Raw genomic sequence first — 19,935 nt, 5'->3', positions numbered from 1 at the left:
GTTCATGTTTGTTATTGTAACTTTGTTACATTTAATGAACAAATTAGATAAAAAGCACTATGCTCTTATGGTGCTTAATCTGTGAGAAATGATTGTGGGGGTGGGACTAGTTATGACCATTCACAGTTGGTGCACTTCAATTAGTCTCACAGAGGAAATGTGGACGGTGAATTCACTTGGCAAGTCAGTCATGCAAAGACGAATTAGAAATCTTAATGTTTGTAAGCAGACAAAAAATGTGTCTGGAAGGATTCTCACCCAGTTAAATGGTATTTGCTCCTTGGGTGTAGAGGGAGGGAAGGGATGGGGCAGAGGGGAGTGTCAGAGTGAACATTCACTTTAACTTCATGCACACGTGGAAATGTTTGAAATGTTCACAGTAAATTTTATAATTTCAGAAAAACCACTTAAGGTTGAAAAGAGAAATTTAAGAAATCGCTGATGGAATAAAAACATAACAGAACTAGAACATTGAAGGAAATGAAAGCAGGAAGGAAAGCACCAGAAGTGATTTGGAAGAGAAAGTCTAAAATGAATGTGAACAACAGAGTGATCAGAAGAGTATAGAGAATTAATAGTTTCTTTAAACAAGCCATCTCACAATGGAAGCCTGTTTATCTTGAAATTGCTGTGATTACTATTCACTCTGCCTTTGAAAGAACTGCAGAAATTCATAGGGCAATGTTAAGTGTTTGTGTCTCCAAAAAAGATGTTAGAGTCGTTACCCTCAGAACCTCAGGTAATCATGTTAATTAATCCATTAGGTTAGTTCCTAATTGAATATAACTGTGTCCTTACAAAAATGGGAAATTTGGGCCTGGTGGGGTGGCTCACGCCTGTAATCCCAGCACTTTGGGAGGTGGAGGCGGGTGGATCACGAGATCAGGGGATCGAGACCATCCTGGCTAACAGGGTGAAACCCCATCTCTACTAAAAATACAAAAAATTAGCCGGACGTGGTGGCAGGCGCTTGTAGTCCCAGCTACACAGGAGGCTGAGGCATGAGAATCACTTGAACCCGGGAGGCGGAGGTTGCAGTGAGCCGAGATCGTGCCACTGCACTCCATCCAGCGTGGGCGACAGACTCCATCTCAAAAAAAAAAAAAAGGGAACTTTGGTCACAGAGGCAGATGTACAGAGGGAAGACAATGTGAAGACACAGGAAGAACATCGTCAAGTCAAGGAACACATGGGGCTACCAGAAACTGAGAGAAAAGCATGGAACGTGTTCTAGTAAGAAGTGTCTGGGTTGTTTGGGGTTTTTTTCTTTGGTTTGGAGTTTTGTGGTGTTAAATTATTACTTTTTTGAGACGGAGTCTTGCTCTGTTGCCCAGGCTGGAGTGCAGTGGCACGATCTTAGCTCACTGCAAGCTCCGCCTCCCGGGTTCACGCCATTCTCCTGCCTCAGCCTCCCGAGTAGCTGGGACTACAGGCGCCCGCCACCACGCCCAGCTAATTTTTTGTATTTTTAGTACAGACGGGGTTTTACCGTGTTAGCCAGGATGATCTCGATCTCCTGACCTCGAGATCTGCCCGCCTCAGCCTCCCAAAGTGCTGGGATTACAGGCGTGAGCCACCGTGCCCGGCTGGTATTATTTTTAAATTATGTTTTATTGAATTGTAGATCTCACAATTCTTTTTGTCTATCTTTTTCACTCAAAATACAACAAAATATAGTCTATCCTCTATTTCATGGGCTTACCTCTAGCCAATGGTTTTTTTTTTTTTTTTTTTTTTTTTTTGAGACGGAGTCTTGCTCTGTCGCCCAGGCTGGAGTGCAGTGGCGCGATCTCGGCTCACTGCAAGCTCCGCCTCCCGGGTTCACGCCATTCTCCTGCCTCAGCCTCCCGAGTAGCTGGGACTACAGGCGCCCACAACCGCGCCCGGCTAATTTTTTGTATTTTTAGTAGAGACGGGGTTTCACCGTGGTCTCGATCTCCTGACCTTGTGATCCGCCCGCCTCGGCCTCCCAAAGTGCTGGGATTACAGGCGTGAGCCACCGCGCCCGGCCTAGCCAATGGTTTTTAACTGCCATGTAATGTTTTACATCATGAAGCTTTCATCGTTTATTCAAATCTTGTGATTATGGACATGTACTTCCTCCATTCTCCTGCTATGGAATATATTACCACTAGCTTAATTCAACCTTAAAAATAAGGTCATCAGTGTTATGTTCTAAATAAACTTATGGACATACATGAAAAATGTACCTTGGAGCTGAATAGCTAGGTCATATGGTGATCCAGTATGTAACTGGAATTACGTTATAGGTTGCCCTTTCCTCTCCCATAAGATGGACAGAAGTGTTTCTGTATCACTGTGTCCCAGACAATATTTAGAATTACCCAGCTTTCCAGTTTTTCTTACTTTAGAAGTTTAAAGTAATATACAGTATTATCTGCTGTTTCTCAGATTGAAATATGTTTGAGCATTAATTCATATCCTTTTATTCCCTTTTGTTTTTCTTCTGTCAATAGTCTACTCATATATTGGCCTGTCTTTATTTGTATCTTAACTTTTTATTGTGTATTTGTTTATGGTGGGGTACTTTATTGATGATTAATAAGATTTTCAAGTATATGGGCTAGTCCCTGGATACTATTGACACTGTATTTATCTACAGTCTCTTGTTAGTATCTAACTTTGGTTCTGAAGTTTATGGAATGGAAGTATTTAAATGGAAAGATTAAATATATTAATTTTAATATTTTTGACTTGTTAGGATTTTTGAATACTCAGGCATAACTCACAAAATTATGCTACTGGCTTTAAAATTAGTTTTACATTGATTCTTAGAGTATCTTAATCATTAGTAGGATTAAATCCATTGATACTTAGAGCCTCTTAATTATTAGTAGGATTAAATCCAAAGTACACATAGTGAAGATAATTTTAAAACTATTTAAAATGGTAAATTTACCTATTAAAGATGAAGCATGAGAATGGAGCAGGAAGTGTCACATAGTTCCACTTCTGTATGGATTTGCTCAGAGAAACCCCTGAGAATGAGACTGATGAGAATAATGGCATAAAGCGTTTGGCAGACAAGCTGTATAAGTGGGAATAACAAGGGCAAATTTTCTTGTCTGGTTAGCTCTTTTAAAAAACAAAGAAAATGATCTTGTAAAGATAATTGGAATTTGGGAAAATAACAAAAATTAAGTATGCGTACGGGGTGGCAAAGCAAAATAAGAACTCTTTCAATGTGTTAAGGTCACAGTAACAGCAGAGAAATAAATACTCTAGACTGACATAGAAATTCTAATATTGCAACTAATTTACAAAATAAATACCTTACGTAATATCAGTTGAATAACAATCTTTCCAAGGTTTCTATAATTACACAATTTTTTATTTTTTATTTTTATTTATTTTTTTTCCGAGATGGGAGTCCTGCTCTGTCGCCCAGGCTGGAATGTAGTGGCAATATCTCAGCTCACTGCAGCCTCCGTCTCCCAGGTTCAAGCAATCCTCCCACCTAAGCCTCCTGAGTAGCTGGGACTACAGGCACCCACCACCATGCCCAGCTACTTTTTGTATTTTTAGTAGAGATGGGGTTTTGCCACGTTGGCCAGGCTGGTCTCAAACTCCTGACCTCAGGTGATCTGACCCACCTTGGCTTCCCAAAGTGCTAGGATTACAGGCGTGAGCCACCACGCCCAGCCGAGGAATGCATTTTTTAAAATAGCACCAAAATAACAGTAAAAGAACACACAGACAAATTAGACTTCATCAAAATTAAGAACATTTTATTTGGAAGACTGAATGAAATAAGGTGAATGAAAAGACGCAAAATAGAATATATACACACATATTTCTTTTCTTTATTTTTTTTTTTGAGACAAAGTGTCACTCTGTCACCCAGGCTGGAGTGCAATGGCGTGACCTCGGCTCACTGCAACCTCCGCCTTCCAGGTTCAAGTGATCCTCCTGCCTCAGCCTCCTGCATAGCTGGGATTACAGATCCACACCACCACGCCCGGCTATTTTTGTATTTTTAGTAGAGACTGGAGTTCACTATGTTGGCCAGGCTGGTCTCGAACTCCTGACCTCGGGTGATCTACCTGCCTTGGCCTCCCAGGCATGAGCCATTGCACCCGGCCTATACACACATATTTCTAAGACAAGATACTTACTGAGATTACATGAATATCAAAACCCATTAATTAGGCAATAAACCATACAAACAATTCTTAAAAAGAAGGTTTTGTGTATAAAAACTGCACCTCAATGTTTTAAGATAAATGGTTCCACACAAAAATATGCATCTACCTCTCCTTTTGGAAAACCAGACTATAGGGTAACACAATATTTACTTAAGGATTCATCTCCTCACAAGTTAGGAAGGACAGCCTTCTCAGCAGTGGCAATAAATGGGAAGTAATAAAGGTAATTTCTAACTGGCATAACAGATCTGGGTGAATCACAAAAACCACATATCTGGAAGGCAAGGTGTATATTCTCTCAAATCCTGCTTTCCTGCTCATGCAGCAATCATCTCAAACAGAGTACAGAAGTTATGGGAGTCCACAAAAATCTTTAGATGACTTATGCTGACGATGTGTGCTGCCAAAGGAGAATCAAAGGTCTGAGGTCCTGAGAATTTCTATATACTCCCAAACCATGAAGCCATAGTAACATAGACAGTTTTGGATGCACCTTTGGATGGGACACATCCACTCTTCTTGGCTACAATATTTTCCACACTCTGTTTATCACACCTACCTGTCTGGGCCAATTACTGTTCTTACCTGGCCCCAGTAGGTCTTACAACCAGTGACCTGCCTACCAATTCTGTCCTTCAGTGCCCATGACTACAATGAAGGACCTGGGAAATAAGATGCCATGAACAGTGCTAGGAAATACAGAGCATCACTGCAAATAAACAATTCATGCAGACCCCAGCACTTGAGTTTGTCACAAATGCCTCTTCTCAGGGAGACCTCTGGAGCTACAAATAAATCTGGCATAAAATCGACACCATGATTAGGACCACACAGCTCTGTTCTCTTTCCTAGGAGACCTTGGAAACCAATAAAAATTAAGACACATAGGACTAAACTATTTTCTGATCTCATACTATGTCCCTAGGGGCACATAAAGTTGGAGCTGTTCACTCTTCACATTGGCAGAACATATACATCAGCACATGGTGAGACCCCCCATTGTCCCTCTTGGGTAATGTGGGGGAGGGAATATCCCACTATGGCAATCACATAAAAAAAAAAACCTATGAAGAAGGTAAACCTCCATGGGCTACAATAATCCAGATTGCTCTTCTTCGTCAAATTTGGGTTTTGTCTATGCCTTGAACAGTTCAGCAAAATGGAAGAGGACCCTCAATAGGCTTTTATTATATTACTCCTTTCAGAATTTGGTGAGCACAGTGGTCTGCATTCCTTGAGCACATGTGAGTGACTGATGAAAAATGTGAGGATATGCCACATGGTAGTGTCTGTTGTAACACTGGGCAGATTAGAAAGTACAAGTAATAATCTCTGGAAAGTTTCCCAAGTACTTGGACCTTGTAGTGAATCTTTCAACTACTGATACGCAGATATATGAGGTTTAATTTCTGTCGGATCCCTTGAAAAGTCGGCTCTCTGGTGTGTTATGGTGAATAAGACAATGGCACATGTCAACAATTGCTAGGGCTCTTCTGTTGTATGTACTTTCTGGTGCCTGACAAGGGAGTATCTTTTGTTGAAGGCTTTCCCACATTTACCACATTCATACGGCTTTTCTCCAGTGTGGATTCGCTGATGCTCAACAAGTTTGTTTTTATAGATAAAGGCCTTCTCACATGCAGTGCAGTTATAAGGCCTCTCTCCACTGTGAACTTTCTGGTGCTGAATGAGGCTGGTGCGGTGTCTAAAGCATTTCCCACATTCACTGCACTCACAGGGCTTTTCTCCAGTGTGAACTTTCTGGTGCTCAAGAAGTCTTTTTTGGTGGCTGAAGACTTTTCCACATTCATTGCAATCATAAAGTTGTTCTCTAGTATGGATTCTTTGGTGCTGAAGAAGTTTAACCTCAAGGTAGAAGCCTTTCCCACATTCACTGCATTCATAAGGCCTTTCTCTAGTGTGGATTTTGTGATGCTTAAGAAGTGTTTGTTTGGAGATGAAGGCTTTCCCACAGTCACTGCATTCATAAGCCCTTTCTCCAGTGTGAATTCTCTGGTGACGCATGTAGTCAGATGAGCGGATAAATGATTTCCCGCATATGATGCACACATAAGGCTTTTCTCCAGTATGAATTCTCTGGTGCTCAAGAAGTCTTTTTTTGTGAATGAATGCTTTCCCACACTCTTTGCACTCATAAGGCCTTTCTCCCGTGTGGATTCTCTGGTGATCAAGAAGTGACTGTTTGTATATGAAGGATTTCCCACATTCACTGCACTGATAAGCCCTTTCTCCAGTGTGAACTCTCTGGTGTCGAATGCGGTCATAGGAATGAATAAAAGATTTCCCACATTCAATACATACATAAGGCCTCTCTCCAGTATGGATTCTCTGCTGGTGCCCAACAAATGTTTGTTTGTGGCGGAATGACTTCCCACATACGTTGCACACATAAGGCTTTTCTCCATTATGGGTTCTCTGGTGTTCCACAAGTGAGTATTTGGAGCTCAAGGATTTCCCACATTCGATGCACACATAAGACCTTTCTCTAGTGTGAATTCTCTGCTGGTGCCCAACGAGTGTTTGTTTATGGAGGAATGATTTCCCACATATACTGCACACATAAGGCTTTTCTGCATTATGGGTTCTCTGGTGTTCAACAAATGAATATTTAGAGTTCAAGGATTTCCCATATTCCCTACGCTTATAAGCTTTTTCTCCAGTGTGGACTCTCTGATGCTCAGTAACATGAACTTTCTCATTGAAAACTTGCTCACATTTGTAACGTCTTTGTTGAAAGATCTCCCTGCTTCTATGTGCATACTTTTCTCTGCTGTGGGTGGTCTGGTGTTGAAGAAGGCCCAGGATGGTTGGAAAATCCTTCTCAACATCTTTGCATGGGAAGAGATTGTCTGACAGAGGAATTTTGCAGCTATTCAGAAGGAAGGCACTGCTCTCCTCCTTTCTGATGTGTTTCTCTCCGCTGTCCTGGTTCTGGTGCAGTTGCAGGTTAGAACCAAATGAAAACCATTTCCCACTGGCCGCAGAAGTATAAGGCTTCTGCCAGGGAAGTGTTCCCTGGTGCTCAGTGAGGTACAAAATGTCTTTCATGACCAGGATACACATCTCACAAGAATGAGCGTTTGGGATGGAAGGACCTGGCTTTGGAGTCCTGGCCTGTGACACTCCTTGTGCAGAAATAGTGTGCTCAGAAGGGGCCTCCTCAGTCTCTATTCCATGCAAACACCCTAAAAGCATAAAAATGCAAGTGAAGTATATGCAGACTTTGGTGGAAGGGAACAGCTCCATTACAAATACCTATGGAACAGGGACGGATGAGTCCACGATTTGTTTTTTTTGTTGTTGTTTTGTTTTGTTTTTTTTTGAGAGTCTTGCTCTGTCAACCAGATGGGAGTGCGGTTGCAGTCACATCTCACTGCAGCCTTGACCTTCCAGGCTCCAGTGACACTCCCACCTCAGCCTCCCAAGTAGTTGGGACTACAGGCATACACCATGCCTGGCTAATTTTTTAGAATTTTTTGTGGAGATAGGGATCTCATTATGTTGCCAAGGCTGGTCTCAAATTCCTCAGCTCAAGTGATCCTCCCACCTCAGCTTCCCCAAGTGCTAGGATTATAGGCATGAGCCATCGCACCCAGGCTATGGGTTTGTTTTCAGGACAAGGGAGCTGTTGTCAGGTCAAGGAACATAATACTTGTAGTATTAGGGCTCTGAAGGTTACCATGTAGGGGAAGACCCATAACCAGCAGGAGAACAAGGAATTGGGTACCGTGGTGGGAAGAGGCAGGGGGGCATACAACTCCCTTCTCTGTCAATGGTTTTCAATAGGACGTTGTCTGATGGGAGACAGGGGAGACCTGCACAGAATGTGTGTCACCCCAGGAAAATGCAATTACAACTGGATAGCTGATGTTTGAGAGCTTAAGTAGATAGTCTTTGATTTACAATGGTTGAACTTATGATTTTTCCACTTTATGATGATTCAAAAGTGATGTGCATTCAGTAGAAACCATACTTTGAATTTTGAACTTTTCCCAGGCTAGTGATAGGCAGTGTGTATACCCTTGTGATGCAGTGGTAGCAAGCTGCAGCTCTCAGTAAGCCAAGCAATCACAAGGCTGAACAACTGAGACTCTACTGTGTTGCTAAGCTAGGATGTCTAATAAGTTGGGTGTATTAAATGCATTTCTGACTTACGATATTCTCAACTCACAATGGGTTTACCAAGATATAACCCCATTATGAGCTGAGGAACATCTGTATCTGCACAGCTCATAATATTAAATACATTAGGTATAGGCTAATGTTGGAGAACACTGCAGAATAGGAACAGGAGAGGTGGAGAACAGAGGTAGGAGACAATCACAGTAGAAATGACAAGTAGCCAAATTGTCAAGCAGGCAGAGAAAAGAGAAAAATGAGGTATGGCCATGAGCCCTGGCACCAAAATAGTGGGGAACATAGGACATCTGTCTGGTATGATTTGAGTTCAGCCCTGAAATCATGACCTCCCACTGCTCCTAGTCACAGGTCCCAAACCTCGTTAACCCCCCTTGCTATGGCTAAAGACTTCACTACCCTTTCAGGAACACAGGCCTTTCCCCTGTCCCCAGCTTAAGTCAGGAGACTATCTCAGTCCTGGAAGGCAGAAGCAATCCTAAGGGAAAAACAGGGAGGTGGATCAACGACACTGGCCCAGAGTGCCCCAACCCATGACAGACTACAGGAGGGAAACTTATTACAAAAAAACCCTTGGGAGTGGGTGTTGCTGTCATAGTCTAGGGTTCCCTACAAATAGCAACCACGTAAGTACCTATAATTCCTGAGAAAGGCAGGTTCAAAGACATGTCTACTAAAGGCAGGGGGAGAACCTGTAACACAGGTCCACCACAGAAGTGAACCTTAGCAAGGAGTGGCAAAACCAAGTGGTATCGGTTGGGCAAGTTACAAGAGTCTGAACCCAAACTCTTAACTGAAAGGCTTCAGGACAGTAGATGTTGGGGCAGAAAAAACCCAGGCCTGGCAACCACAGCGCCTATGTCTTCCACAGGTCAAGAACCAAGGAAAGAAGCAGGGCCCATGTCCAACTCTGGGAAAGACAGGAAACTCCTGGAAAAAGGGGAAGAGCAAAGTCCAACAGAGGTCGATGGTGTGGTTTTAAGAGATCTTACCCACTGAGGCCATAAGCGAAAAGTTCTCCAGCATCACGTCATGATACAGGCACCTCTGAGCTTCATCAAGGAGGCCCCACTCCTCCTGGGAGAAGTACACAGCAATATCCTCAAAGGTCACATGGCCCTGCATGATGGGGGCAGGTGAGATCATGCGCAGACTCAATCCCCAGGAATCCCAGTAAATCTCCCTCCTCCCTAGTTCTCCAACTCAGGGGAGATACCAGGTCCTTATAGTATCTCCCTCTGAGCCTTACATCATGGAATCTTATCCATGCTCCTGCTGGTTCATCTCGCTGGAGACCCAGATATACTGAAACCTGTGCTTACTGTCTTGGCTTAAAGTGCCAGTACAAGGATCCTGAGTACAGCCATACTCCCTCCCAGTTGCACACCATTCATGGGAACACATCTCCAGATCATGGCTGCTACACCTTGAACTCCACCGCCCTCAGCATCCATGACACAGGCACTTCACTGGCTTCTCCACATGCCACTCTGCTCAAGGGGCCCAGGCAGCACTGGCTAAATGCAACACGGATCCAGCACCACCACACATCTTTGTTAGACCCAAGCCAGAGGCAGTCTCAGGACTGTTATGAAGACTTCCCCATCTGGCCTGGCTCTTTGTTCCAATTTCAGCCACTCAGACCTTGTGTGAGGTCAGGCTGCTGAAGTCCACTTCCTCCTCAGTGTTGCCTGTGCTGCCCCCACACCCATCACATCTTTCCTCTCTCCACCTATACTCAGTCAAAGCCTGGGCCCCAGCTGCTCCCACCACAGGCTGAATGACTCTCCCAGTCAATCTCATTTGCTCTTAACCTAATCTGTCCCCCTGTCTGAAACTACTCAGGCCCCACCAAGAGTTACCAACAAAAGTCTGAGCCAGCAGAAGGGAGAAAAAGCACCAGCCCTGACCTTGGTGTCATTTGACCTCCATTACTGCTTTGCCTCTGAATGAATCTCTTAACCATTCCCCATTTAAAGACTGTGCCAGCAGCTGGACACCCGTTTCATCCTACCCCCACACATCCATGGTTACTACTCTTCTTTATCGGTCTTAGTGATGGTTCCCACCTCTAGGTGACCATGCAAGAGACCCAGTCGTTAGAGAATACTCTCTACATCCTTCCTCACTGATGGGATTGCCACTATGACCTGAAGAGTGTTCCTCTTAAATTTGCCATGGTCCACAGGCCAGCCACTGGCTGATGGATAGCTTTCACTTGGATCCGTTCCCTGAACTCCACGTGTCTGTCTCTTGCTGTGCACCTGACACCACCACCAAGAAGTCCCAACATGAGACTCCACATTGTGAAGGCCTAACTCCTGGACTCTGGTTTCCGATTCTGCATGTAAGGAGCTTGGAAGTGGCCACTCTATCACAATAGCAATTAAAGAGTTAAACAGACTAAGAAATGGACAGTTCTTCTAGGATCCACACAGGAAAGATAAGGGCACAGGACACACCACTGCCCCCAAGATTGGAGAGATAAACAAGGGAATACAGGGGAATCAAGGCTCACAGGAGCAGCAACTCATGAAAGGAACCATCATGCAAACCAGTGCCAGGTTAAGAAAACCCAACCTATAATACATAAATTGCTGTAAGCTCTGTGTAGACAATTCTGTGAGCTGAAAATTCAAGAGGCACTTATCACTATAAGGGGCCCCCACAATCTTGCAATATTTACCTCCAGAAACTTAACCAAGTTCTTATGGTGAATACTGGGGGAAAAAAAAATCCCCTTGTGCTTCCACCAGAGAGGGGAAAATGAATCATTTAATATGCCATAGCAATGTGTTCCTCTAAACAAAGCCTGCCCTTGGGAGACAACAGTTAACCAAAGTCCAACCTACAGAGGTTATTATCAGAGCCTAATCTATCTGGGGGAACAGAAATAACCAACTACAACCCACTCTAGTAATCCTCTTCCACATAATGGGAGAGAAAAAGCATAACAAAACACTATTTAGAAACACATGAGAATTTCAGTCAAGAGAAACAGGCTCACTAAAACAGACGGCAGGACTTAAAATGCTTGCCCTGCCCGCTGACACACCTCACCACTACATTATTAAAGGCCTATTTACAGCAATTCCTTTTACTGAGCTCATCATGTCTAGCTATCGAGAAAACATCACAGGCACTTTGGGAGGCCGAGGCGGGTGGATCACTTGAGGTCAGGAGTTCGAGATCAGCCTGGCCAATGTGGAGAAACCCTGTTTCTACTAAAAATACAAAAATTAGCTGGGCGTGGTGGCGGGCGTCTGTAATCCCAGCTACTCGGGAGGTTGAGGCCATTTCCAAAAAGATGTAAGAATCCTTAGCACATACATGCCTGACCACAGGGCATCAAACTACATGAGGCAAAAACGGACAGATCTTCAAGGAGAAACAGATCAATCCACCATCATAATTGAAGTCTTCCACACCCTTTTCTATCTGTTACTGACAGATACAGTAGGCAGAAAACCAATAAACTTAGCTGAATTCAACAACACCATCAATCAACTGGACATAATCACCATCTTTAGATTACTTTGTCCAACAAGAACAGAATACGCGCTGTTCTCAAGCTCACATGGAATAGTCAACGAGACAGACCACATTCTGGGCCTGTTTTATAAATCTTTAAAACTTCCTCTTTTCCTGATGCTTCAACATCCCCAATACATGATGAGCAACCCACCCCGGTGACCACGTACCCAGCATGCTAAGACTGGTCCCTGTCACAACCTCCCCTTTCTTTCCTCCTTTGACTGTGACTGAATGACATTCAGACACACTAGGAAAGGCGCCTGCCCACAAGTCCTTGCTCTCCCTGTTCACTCCCTGCCTGCTTGGTTGAGTCCACTCCCTGAGAACTCCTTCCATATGGCTCCATGCATGGTTTGCTGTGCCACCCTCTATGACGACCTATGAATGTAACAAATCCTTCACGCTTCTCAGAGTTTCATTTCCATGGCAGTGCTGGAATGATCCTAGAGACCCCACGAAGGGCACTTATTCCCCAGTTTACAATACACAGTCATAAAATACCTCTTAATACATTTAATAGAAATAATACAATGCTCTGTGATCACAATGGAATTCAACTAGAAAGCAGTAAAGCTGGCAAATCCCAAAATACCTGGGAGATGTAAACAAGATTTAATGCATGGAACAAAGAAGAAATATTCAAGATAAATTTAAAAATATTTTTAACTAAATGACAATGAAAACACAACTTAGAATTTGTGAGATGCAGTGGAAGCAGTGCTTACAATAAAATTTATAGCACTGAATACATATACAGCCATCCCCGCTCTTAGCCACTATTTTGTTTTCCATGGTTTCACTCACCAGTGGTCAACTGTGGTCCGAAAATATTACACGGATAATTCCAGAAAAAAACAACTCAAAAGTTATAAATGACGTGCTTTTCTGAGTAGTGTGATAAAATCTTACACTGTCCGACACTGTTCTGCCCAAGACGTGAATCATCCCTTTGTCCAGTAGATCCACGCTGAATACATTACCTGCCTGTTAGTCACTATGTGGCCATCTTGGTTATCATATCAACTGTCTCATTATCACAGTGCTTGTGTTCAAGTAACCCTTTATTTTACTTAATACCCCCAAAGCGCAAGAGCAATAATACCAGCCATTCAGATATGTAAAAGACAACCTGTGAAGTACTTCCTGTAAGTGAAAAGGTGGGAGTTTTTATTTTTTATTTTTGAGACAGAATCTCGCACTGTTGCCCAGGCTGGAATGCAGTGGCGCCACCTTGGCTCACTGCAAGCTCCGCCTCCCGGGTTCACGCCATTCTCCTGCCTCAGCCTCCTGAGAAGCTGGGACTACAGGTGCCTGCCACCACGCCCGGCTGATTTTTTTTGTATTTTTAGTAGAGACGGGGTTTCACCATGTTAGCCAGGATGGTCTCGATCTTCTGACCTCGTGATCCACCCGCCTTGGCCTCCCAAAGTGCTAGGATTACAGGCGTGAGCCACTGTGCCTGGCCTATAATTCTTTTTTTTTTTTTTTTTTTTTTGAGACGGAGTCTCGCTCTGCCGCCCAGGCTGGAGTGCAGTGGCCGGATCTCAGCTCACTGCAAGCTCCGCCTCCCGGGTTCCCGCCATTCTCCTGCCTCAGCCTCCCCAGTAGCTGGGACTACAGGCGCCCGCCACCTCGCCCGGCTATTTTTTTGTATTTTTTAGTAGAGACGGGGTTTCACCATGTTAGCCAGGATGGTCTCGATCTCCCGACCTCGTGATCCGCCCGTCTCGGCCTCCCAAAGTGCTGGGATTACAGGCTTGAGCCACCGTGCCCGGCCTGGCCTATAATTCTTAACAAGAAAAAAAAAAATTGTACTCTGAGTTTGCTAAGATCTACAAAAAGGACAAATCATGTATCTGTGAGATTGTAAAGAAGGAAAAGGAAACTCATATTCTGTCACAGCTCAAACTGTAAAAGTTTTGGCCACAGTGCATGGAGACTTGCAGTTCCCTATATATGCCCATATCATTCTCATCTCTAAGCATTTGGACATGCTGGAGCCTATGCCCAGGAAACCTTTCATCACTTCATCCTATTGGATGCAGAAATGAGAACATCTCTGCATAACTCCTGACCCTGATTAATCATCCTGGGCCTGAGGTGACCCCAGGGACCCAACACGAAGGAAAAAGAGTCCCAGGACATCAGTGTCACCTGCGTCTGTGGGTCAGAACCATGGCTTTAGGGAACAGGGTCAGTGAAGACCTGGGACTTCTTCCACTTACCTGTGATGGTTTCACAAACTCTTCTGTTGCCATGGGAATCTGTAGGAAGAAGGAGGCTATGAATAAAGGTGTTCAAGGTGGCATTTACAAAGGTAAGTTGCTCTTGCCAACTGTGTGACACTAGACAAAGACCTACTCTCTCTGAGGTTGCCTTCATCTATAAAATGGAAACACTTAATGGTGGCTATCTCGTAGTGCTATTGTAGGCATCAAACTCATTCATACGTATCCAATGCTAAGATTTAGTTAGTACTGACTATGGCATTAAGATTTCTGTAAACATTTTTTAAAACTCTGGTGTTTCTTACTTGCCATTTAAGTCTTTATGTGAATGTGGTATCTTTTCAAATTATTAGAGGCTTCTGTGATTCCTTGACAATAAATACATAGTGTCTTTTCCCACACCATTCTCTGATTCTGATACCAACTAGGTGTCCTACAATCCAATCCTATTCTAACACTACCTACCTGGGAGTTGCATCTAAACCAACAGGTTTAAGGGCTCAGTCATACAAAACTGTCCTCACTTCATACGCCAATTGCAAGCCAATGTCCAGACCACTGTAATTTTCTCCACTTGGCTACAAATTTGGGGGCTGCCATGACCTCTCTCCTTAGGTTCAATAATTTGCTAGAACCACTTACAGAACTCAGGAAAATGCTTTACTTATGTTTACCAGTTTATGATAATGGATGTAACTCAGGAACAGCCAAATGGAAGAGATGCATATGGCAAGGTACTGGGGAGGGGGGTAAAGCAGAATATACTTCCATGCTCTCTTATGTCACTCTCCCAGCATTTCCAAGCGTTCACAACCTTGAAGCTTCCAGAACTCACCGTTAAAGATTTTATATAACCTAATCTCCAGATCTCTGTACCCCTCCCTGGAGGCCAGAGGTACGACTTCAAGTTCAAATTCTATAATCACTTGATTTGTCTGGTGACTGACTCCACCCCGTCTGCACACCCTAAGCCATCTCATAAAACTCAAGTGTAGTCTTCCCTTATCAGCTGTTTTGCTATTTGCAGTTTCAGTTACCCACATTCAACTTCAGTGTAAAAATTATAAGTAGTAAATTTCAACTTCAGCCTGAAAATAGTAATATTAAAATTTTAATATTAAATATTAAAATTCTAGAAATAAACAATTCAAGTTTTAAATAGTGCACCATTCTTTATTTATTCATTTATTTTTGAGACGGAGTCTCGCTTTGTCGCCCAGGCTGGAGTGCAGTGGCTTGATCTCAGCTCACTGCATGCTCCGCCTCCTGGGTTCATGCCATTCTCCTGCCTAAGCTTCCCGAGTAGCTGGGACTACAGGCGCCTGCCACTATGCCCGGCTAATTTTTTGTAGTTTTAGTAGAGACAGGGTTTCACCGTGTTGGCCAGGATGGTCTTGATCTCCGGACCTCGTGATCCACCAAGTACTGGGATTACAGGTGTGATCCACCACGCCCAGCCAATAGTGCACCATTCTAAGTAGCGTGAGGAAATCTCACTCTTTTGAGTTTAGTCCCTTCTTCAATATAAGAAGGGTGAATAGTACAGTAACATATTTAGAGAGATACCACATTCACATAACGTTTTTTATAATTTAATTTTTGGTTTTTTATTGTCTCAACTGCAGTTACATAACTTTTATTAACTTATAAAGTATAATTGTTCTATATTATTTCCAGTTATTTACTGTTCATCTCTTATAGTGCCTAATTTATAAACTGGATTTTATTATAGGTATGTAGTCTAGGAAGAAACATAGTATATACATGTTGGGTACTATCTGCAGTTTCAAGCCTCCAGTGGGGGTCTTGAAAAGTATCCTCTGAGGACACGGGGGAACTACTGTTCAGACATTCATTGTTCAACTACTAAATGGTATAGCCTATTGTTCCTAGGCTACAAACCTGTACAGCAAGTTACTATACTAAATACTGTCAGCAACTGTAACACAGTGATAATTATTTGTGCATTTAAACATTTACAAACTTAGAAAATGCAATTTGCCTCCTGATCAGAAAGAAATAAAATGAAAAGGTACAGTAAAAATATGGTATCATAATCTTATGCGTCATTGATGTGGTCAACATTGTTATGTGGTACATGACTTATCACAAGACACTTTTCACTGAGGAAATTACAAGGATTTTAGGAATTCCGTGCCAGGAAAGCATGACAAAAAGCAAACATATGGCCGGGTGCGGTGGCTCAAGCCTGTAATCCCAGCACTTTGGGAGGCCGAGACGGGCGGATCACGAGGTCAGGAGATCGAGACCATCCTGGCTAACACAGTGAAACCCCGTCTCTACTAAAAAATACAAAAAAATAGCCGGGTGAGGTGGCGGGCGCCTGTAGTCCCAGCTACTCGGGAGGCTGAGGCAGGAGAATGGCGCAAACCCGGGAGGCGGAGCTTGCAGTGAGCTGAGATCCGGCCACAGCACTCCAGCCTGGGCGACAGCGTGAGACTCCCTCTCAAAAAAAAAAAAAAAAAAAAAAAAAGCAAACATATTTATTAGTGGCATTTTAATAAGTTAATTGCTTGCATAAATTTAATCCGTTGAATCTATACAGTCTAAACTTGTATTTTCCTGGGAGAGCTGCTCTTGCTGGGCTTGGGCTGCTCCGCTAGTCTGGCTGATCTTTTTCTGGCTCCACACAGAGTGAACAGCTCACCCAGTCTTCTGAATGGTGACTACACAGTGTCCCACCCTCAAATCCATCCTATGCAGTGTGTATTCCTTACACATTCCCTCTGGAAGTACCTCTGGAACCCCTTGGCCCTCCTATATGCAGGCAGCCTCGCAAGGCCGACCCACACTTCCCCAGCCTCAGCCCTCCCTCTCTTCATCTCAAAGTAAAACCTTAAGATTTCCCGTTTAAATTTAAGGCTTGACCTGAGTCTAGGCCCCAGCCTGTCACCATTTACACATCACTGAGTCAGTCTCCTCCCACGAAATTTCTACTTATGATTCCAACTGCCCATGTAACAACTTCACTCTGTGGCAGTTTAGAAATACCACGTCCAAAATTCAACTCCTACTATCTCCCTGAAATCTGCTCACCCACCAGATTTGTCAACTCTTGCAGGTGTTCAGGTAAAAGAAAAACTTGGGTTCATACTTCACTCCCACTTTTGCTCACAAGCACAAATGATGCAGCAGAAAATCCTGCTGGCTTTACCTTTAAGATCTACCAAGATTCTTATTACTTAGGTCCCTTCAGCCACCCGTCTGATGAAGAATCCACCATAATCCTCCTGGAGTCTACCACAGCAGTCTCCTCACCAAAATCTCTGCGTCCATCCTCATCACTCCGTAACAGTCTGTTCTCTCCACTCATGGCCTTTGAAATATTTTTTCAGACCCTCACTCAGATCGTGTTCTCCTTTAGTTCACAACCCTCCGTGGCTCCCAACGACTCAGAATTAAAACCCGGCTTCTCAGGCTGCCATGGCAGCCGTGCCTTCTCCTCATTCTCTCTGCTCCCTGCAGACACCGGTCGGCCCCCAGATTTCCGAATGCTCGCGACCCCGGCGCACCTCCCAGGCTCTGAGCATGCAGCTCCCACCATATGCAACGCTCTCCCTTCTTCACCTCACCGCCCGTCAGCTCTGAGGACCCCACCCAGAACGCCTCGCTGTCAAGGGCCCTGAACTGCAGAGTCCCGCGCAGGTGACCCCAATCCGGGGCTTGAGGACCCGGGTGAGGATCCGAGGACGCCGCTCTCACCTGCGGTGTATTCACAAGCGCTGCCGCAGCCATGGGACTCTGGGCGGGGCGGGGCCTGGAGACGCGCGCGGTAAAGCCCGGGATCCGGCGGGCGTGCGGTGGCAAATCGCTGGGCGACGCTCAGACCGAGACCAGGCCAGCTCCTCTGCAGGCGGACACCACCTCCACCGGTTTCCGGCTCCAGTTACCTGGCCCGGACCCAGCCAGCCGGAACCGCCTACCGGCGGACGCACTCTCGTGCAGCCAAAATGAGCACCACCGGAAAGACGCCGGAAGATTCCGGCGTATTGCGCCCTTACGCAGGTGCCTCTTTCCTGGGCAACGATTGGTCCAAGGCCCCGGCACGCTCGGCGCACAGTATTCTGGGTGGTGTAGTTCCTACCACGCCGCAGTCCGCGGCGCCCTGAGAACGTAATCCGAGAGGGTGAGGACAAAGGAAAAAACCCGTCGAACTAGGATCAGCAAAGCCTATTACATACATATGATAAAAGAATACGATTTGATATTCATTTCTCAACACGAAAGTTGACATATATTGCATTCAGTACATTAAAAATGTTGACAATTGAGAATTGAAGCAGTCCTTAAATTTTTTTTTTTTTTTAATGTAGAGACTATAAACCAAAAATAAAATTCAAAGGCCTCCCAACTATCTGAATGGATCCCTCCTCTCAGCATTATAGAGTTAACCTGAAAATCTAGTTGAGGCCATGATGGAAGAGGGGGTTGGACATGCCTCATTCTACCCCTACAGCAATAACATCAACATAGACCTTAAGTCTGATACCAAACATTTACAATCGATTTCTCTGAAACGTGCTACCTGCAGGCTTCATCTGTATGATAAAATCTTGGTCTCCAACCAGGGTGATCACTAACAGTGGGGTCAGCATCCCCTTATCCCACACGTTTGTGTTTATTCTGTTTTTTGGCCCCAGATGTTAGTGGCTTGAATTACATAATGTATCTGGTATCATAAGTGGAACTGAAATGAGATTGCAAAAACATTATATCTTCTTTTTCTTTTTTCCTTTTTTTTTTTTTTTTTTGAGGCAGAGTCTCACTCTGTCACCCAGGCTGGAGTGCAGTGGCGCAATCTCTGCTCACTGCAACCTCCACCTCTCAGGTTCAAGCGATTCTCCTGCCTCAGCCTCCCGAGTAGCTGGGAATACAGGTGCGTGCCACCACACCCGGATAATTTTTGTATTTTTAGTAGAGACAGGGTTTCACCATGTTGGCCAGGCTGGTCTCAAACTGGCCTCAAGTGATCCGCCTGCCTTAAAGTGCTGGGATTACAAGCATGAGCCACCACTCCTGGCCTTTTTTCCCCGTATTTAGCAATTAGCTTTTGTTGCTACCCATTGTCTTCATTTCATTTTAGTTTTTAATTGTTTATAATTTTGACATTTTATAATTACTTGAAAAAGGTTAGAAAAATTACCATTTAGATTGGAGTCATATTAAATAAGATGCCTATATTGTAAAAATATCTTTATGAATGTAATCTTTGGCTTTAGTTTTTCTCCACTATATTTATTTCTGATCTTTTTTTTTTTTTTTTTTGAGATGGAGTTTCGCCCTTGTTGCCCAGGTTGGAGTGCAATGGCACGATCTCGGCTCACCGCGACCTCTACCTCCCAGGTTCAAGCGATTCTCCTGCCTCAGCCTCCTTAGTAGCTGGGATTACAGGCATGTGCCACCATGCCCGGCTAATTTTGTATTTTTAGTAGAGACAGGGTTTCTCCATGTTGGTCAGGCTGGTCTCGAACTCCCAACCTCAGGTGATCCGCCCACCTCAACCTCCCAAAGTGCTGGGATTACAGGCGTAAACCACTGTGCCCAGCCATGATCCTTGTATTTTAAGAGTTTTACGTGCTGGGCACAGTGGTTCACGCCTGTAATCCCAGCACTTTGGGAGGCCGAGGTGGGTGGATCACGAGGTCAAGAGATGGAGACCATCCTGGCTAACACGGTGAAAACCTGTCTCTAATAAAAATACAAAAAATTAGCCGGGCGTGGTGGCGGGCGCCTATAGTCCCAGCTACTCAGGAGGCTGAGGCAGGAGAATGGCGTGAACCCGGGAGGCAAATGTTGCAGTGAGCCGAGATCCTGCCACTGCACTCCAA

General features: G+C 44.3%; 1 protein-coding gene across 1 annotated transcript; it reads right to left on the bottom strand.

The window, feature by feature from the left end:
• Nucleotides 1-3,732: 3,732 nt before the first annotated feature.
• LOC105488086 (zinc finger protein 549) lies at nucleotides 3,733-18,082 on the bottom strand. The gene is made up of 4 exons (XM_011751830.2): nucleotides 17,810-18,082; nucleotides 14,084-14,122; nucleotides 9,317-9,443; nucleotides 3,733-7,372 (listed from the first exon to the last, which is right to left on the bottom strand). Exons 1-4 carry the CDS (start codon nucleotides 17,840-17,842, stop codon nucleotides 5,649-5,651), a joined length of 1,923 nt encoding a protein of 640 aa, XP_011750132.2. The 5' UTR covers nucleotides 17,843-18,082; the 3' UTR covers nucleotides 3,733-5,648.
• Nucleotides 18,083-19,935: the final 1,853 nt, after the last annotated feature.

Source organism: Macaca nemestrina, chromosome 20 (genome assembly GCF_043159975.1).
Source record: "Macaca nemestrina isolate mMacNem1 chromosome 20, mMacNem.hap1, whole genome shotgun sequence".
Taxonomy (NCBI): Eukaryota; Metazoa; Chordata; class Mammalia; order Primates; family Cercopithecidae; genus Macaca; species Macaca nemestrina.
This window is presented reverse-complemented; position numbering and strand designations above follow the sequence as displayed.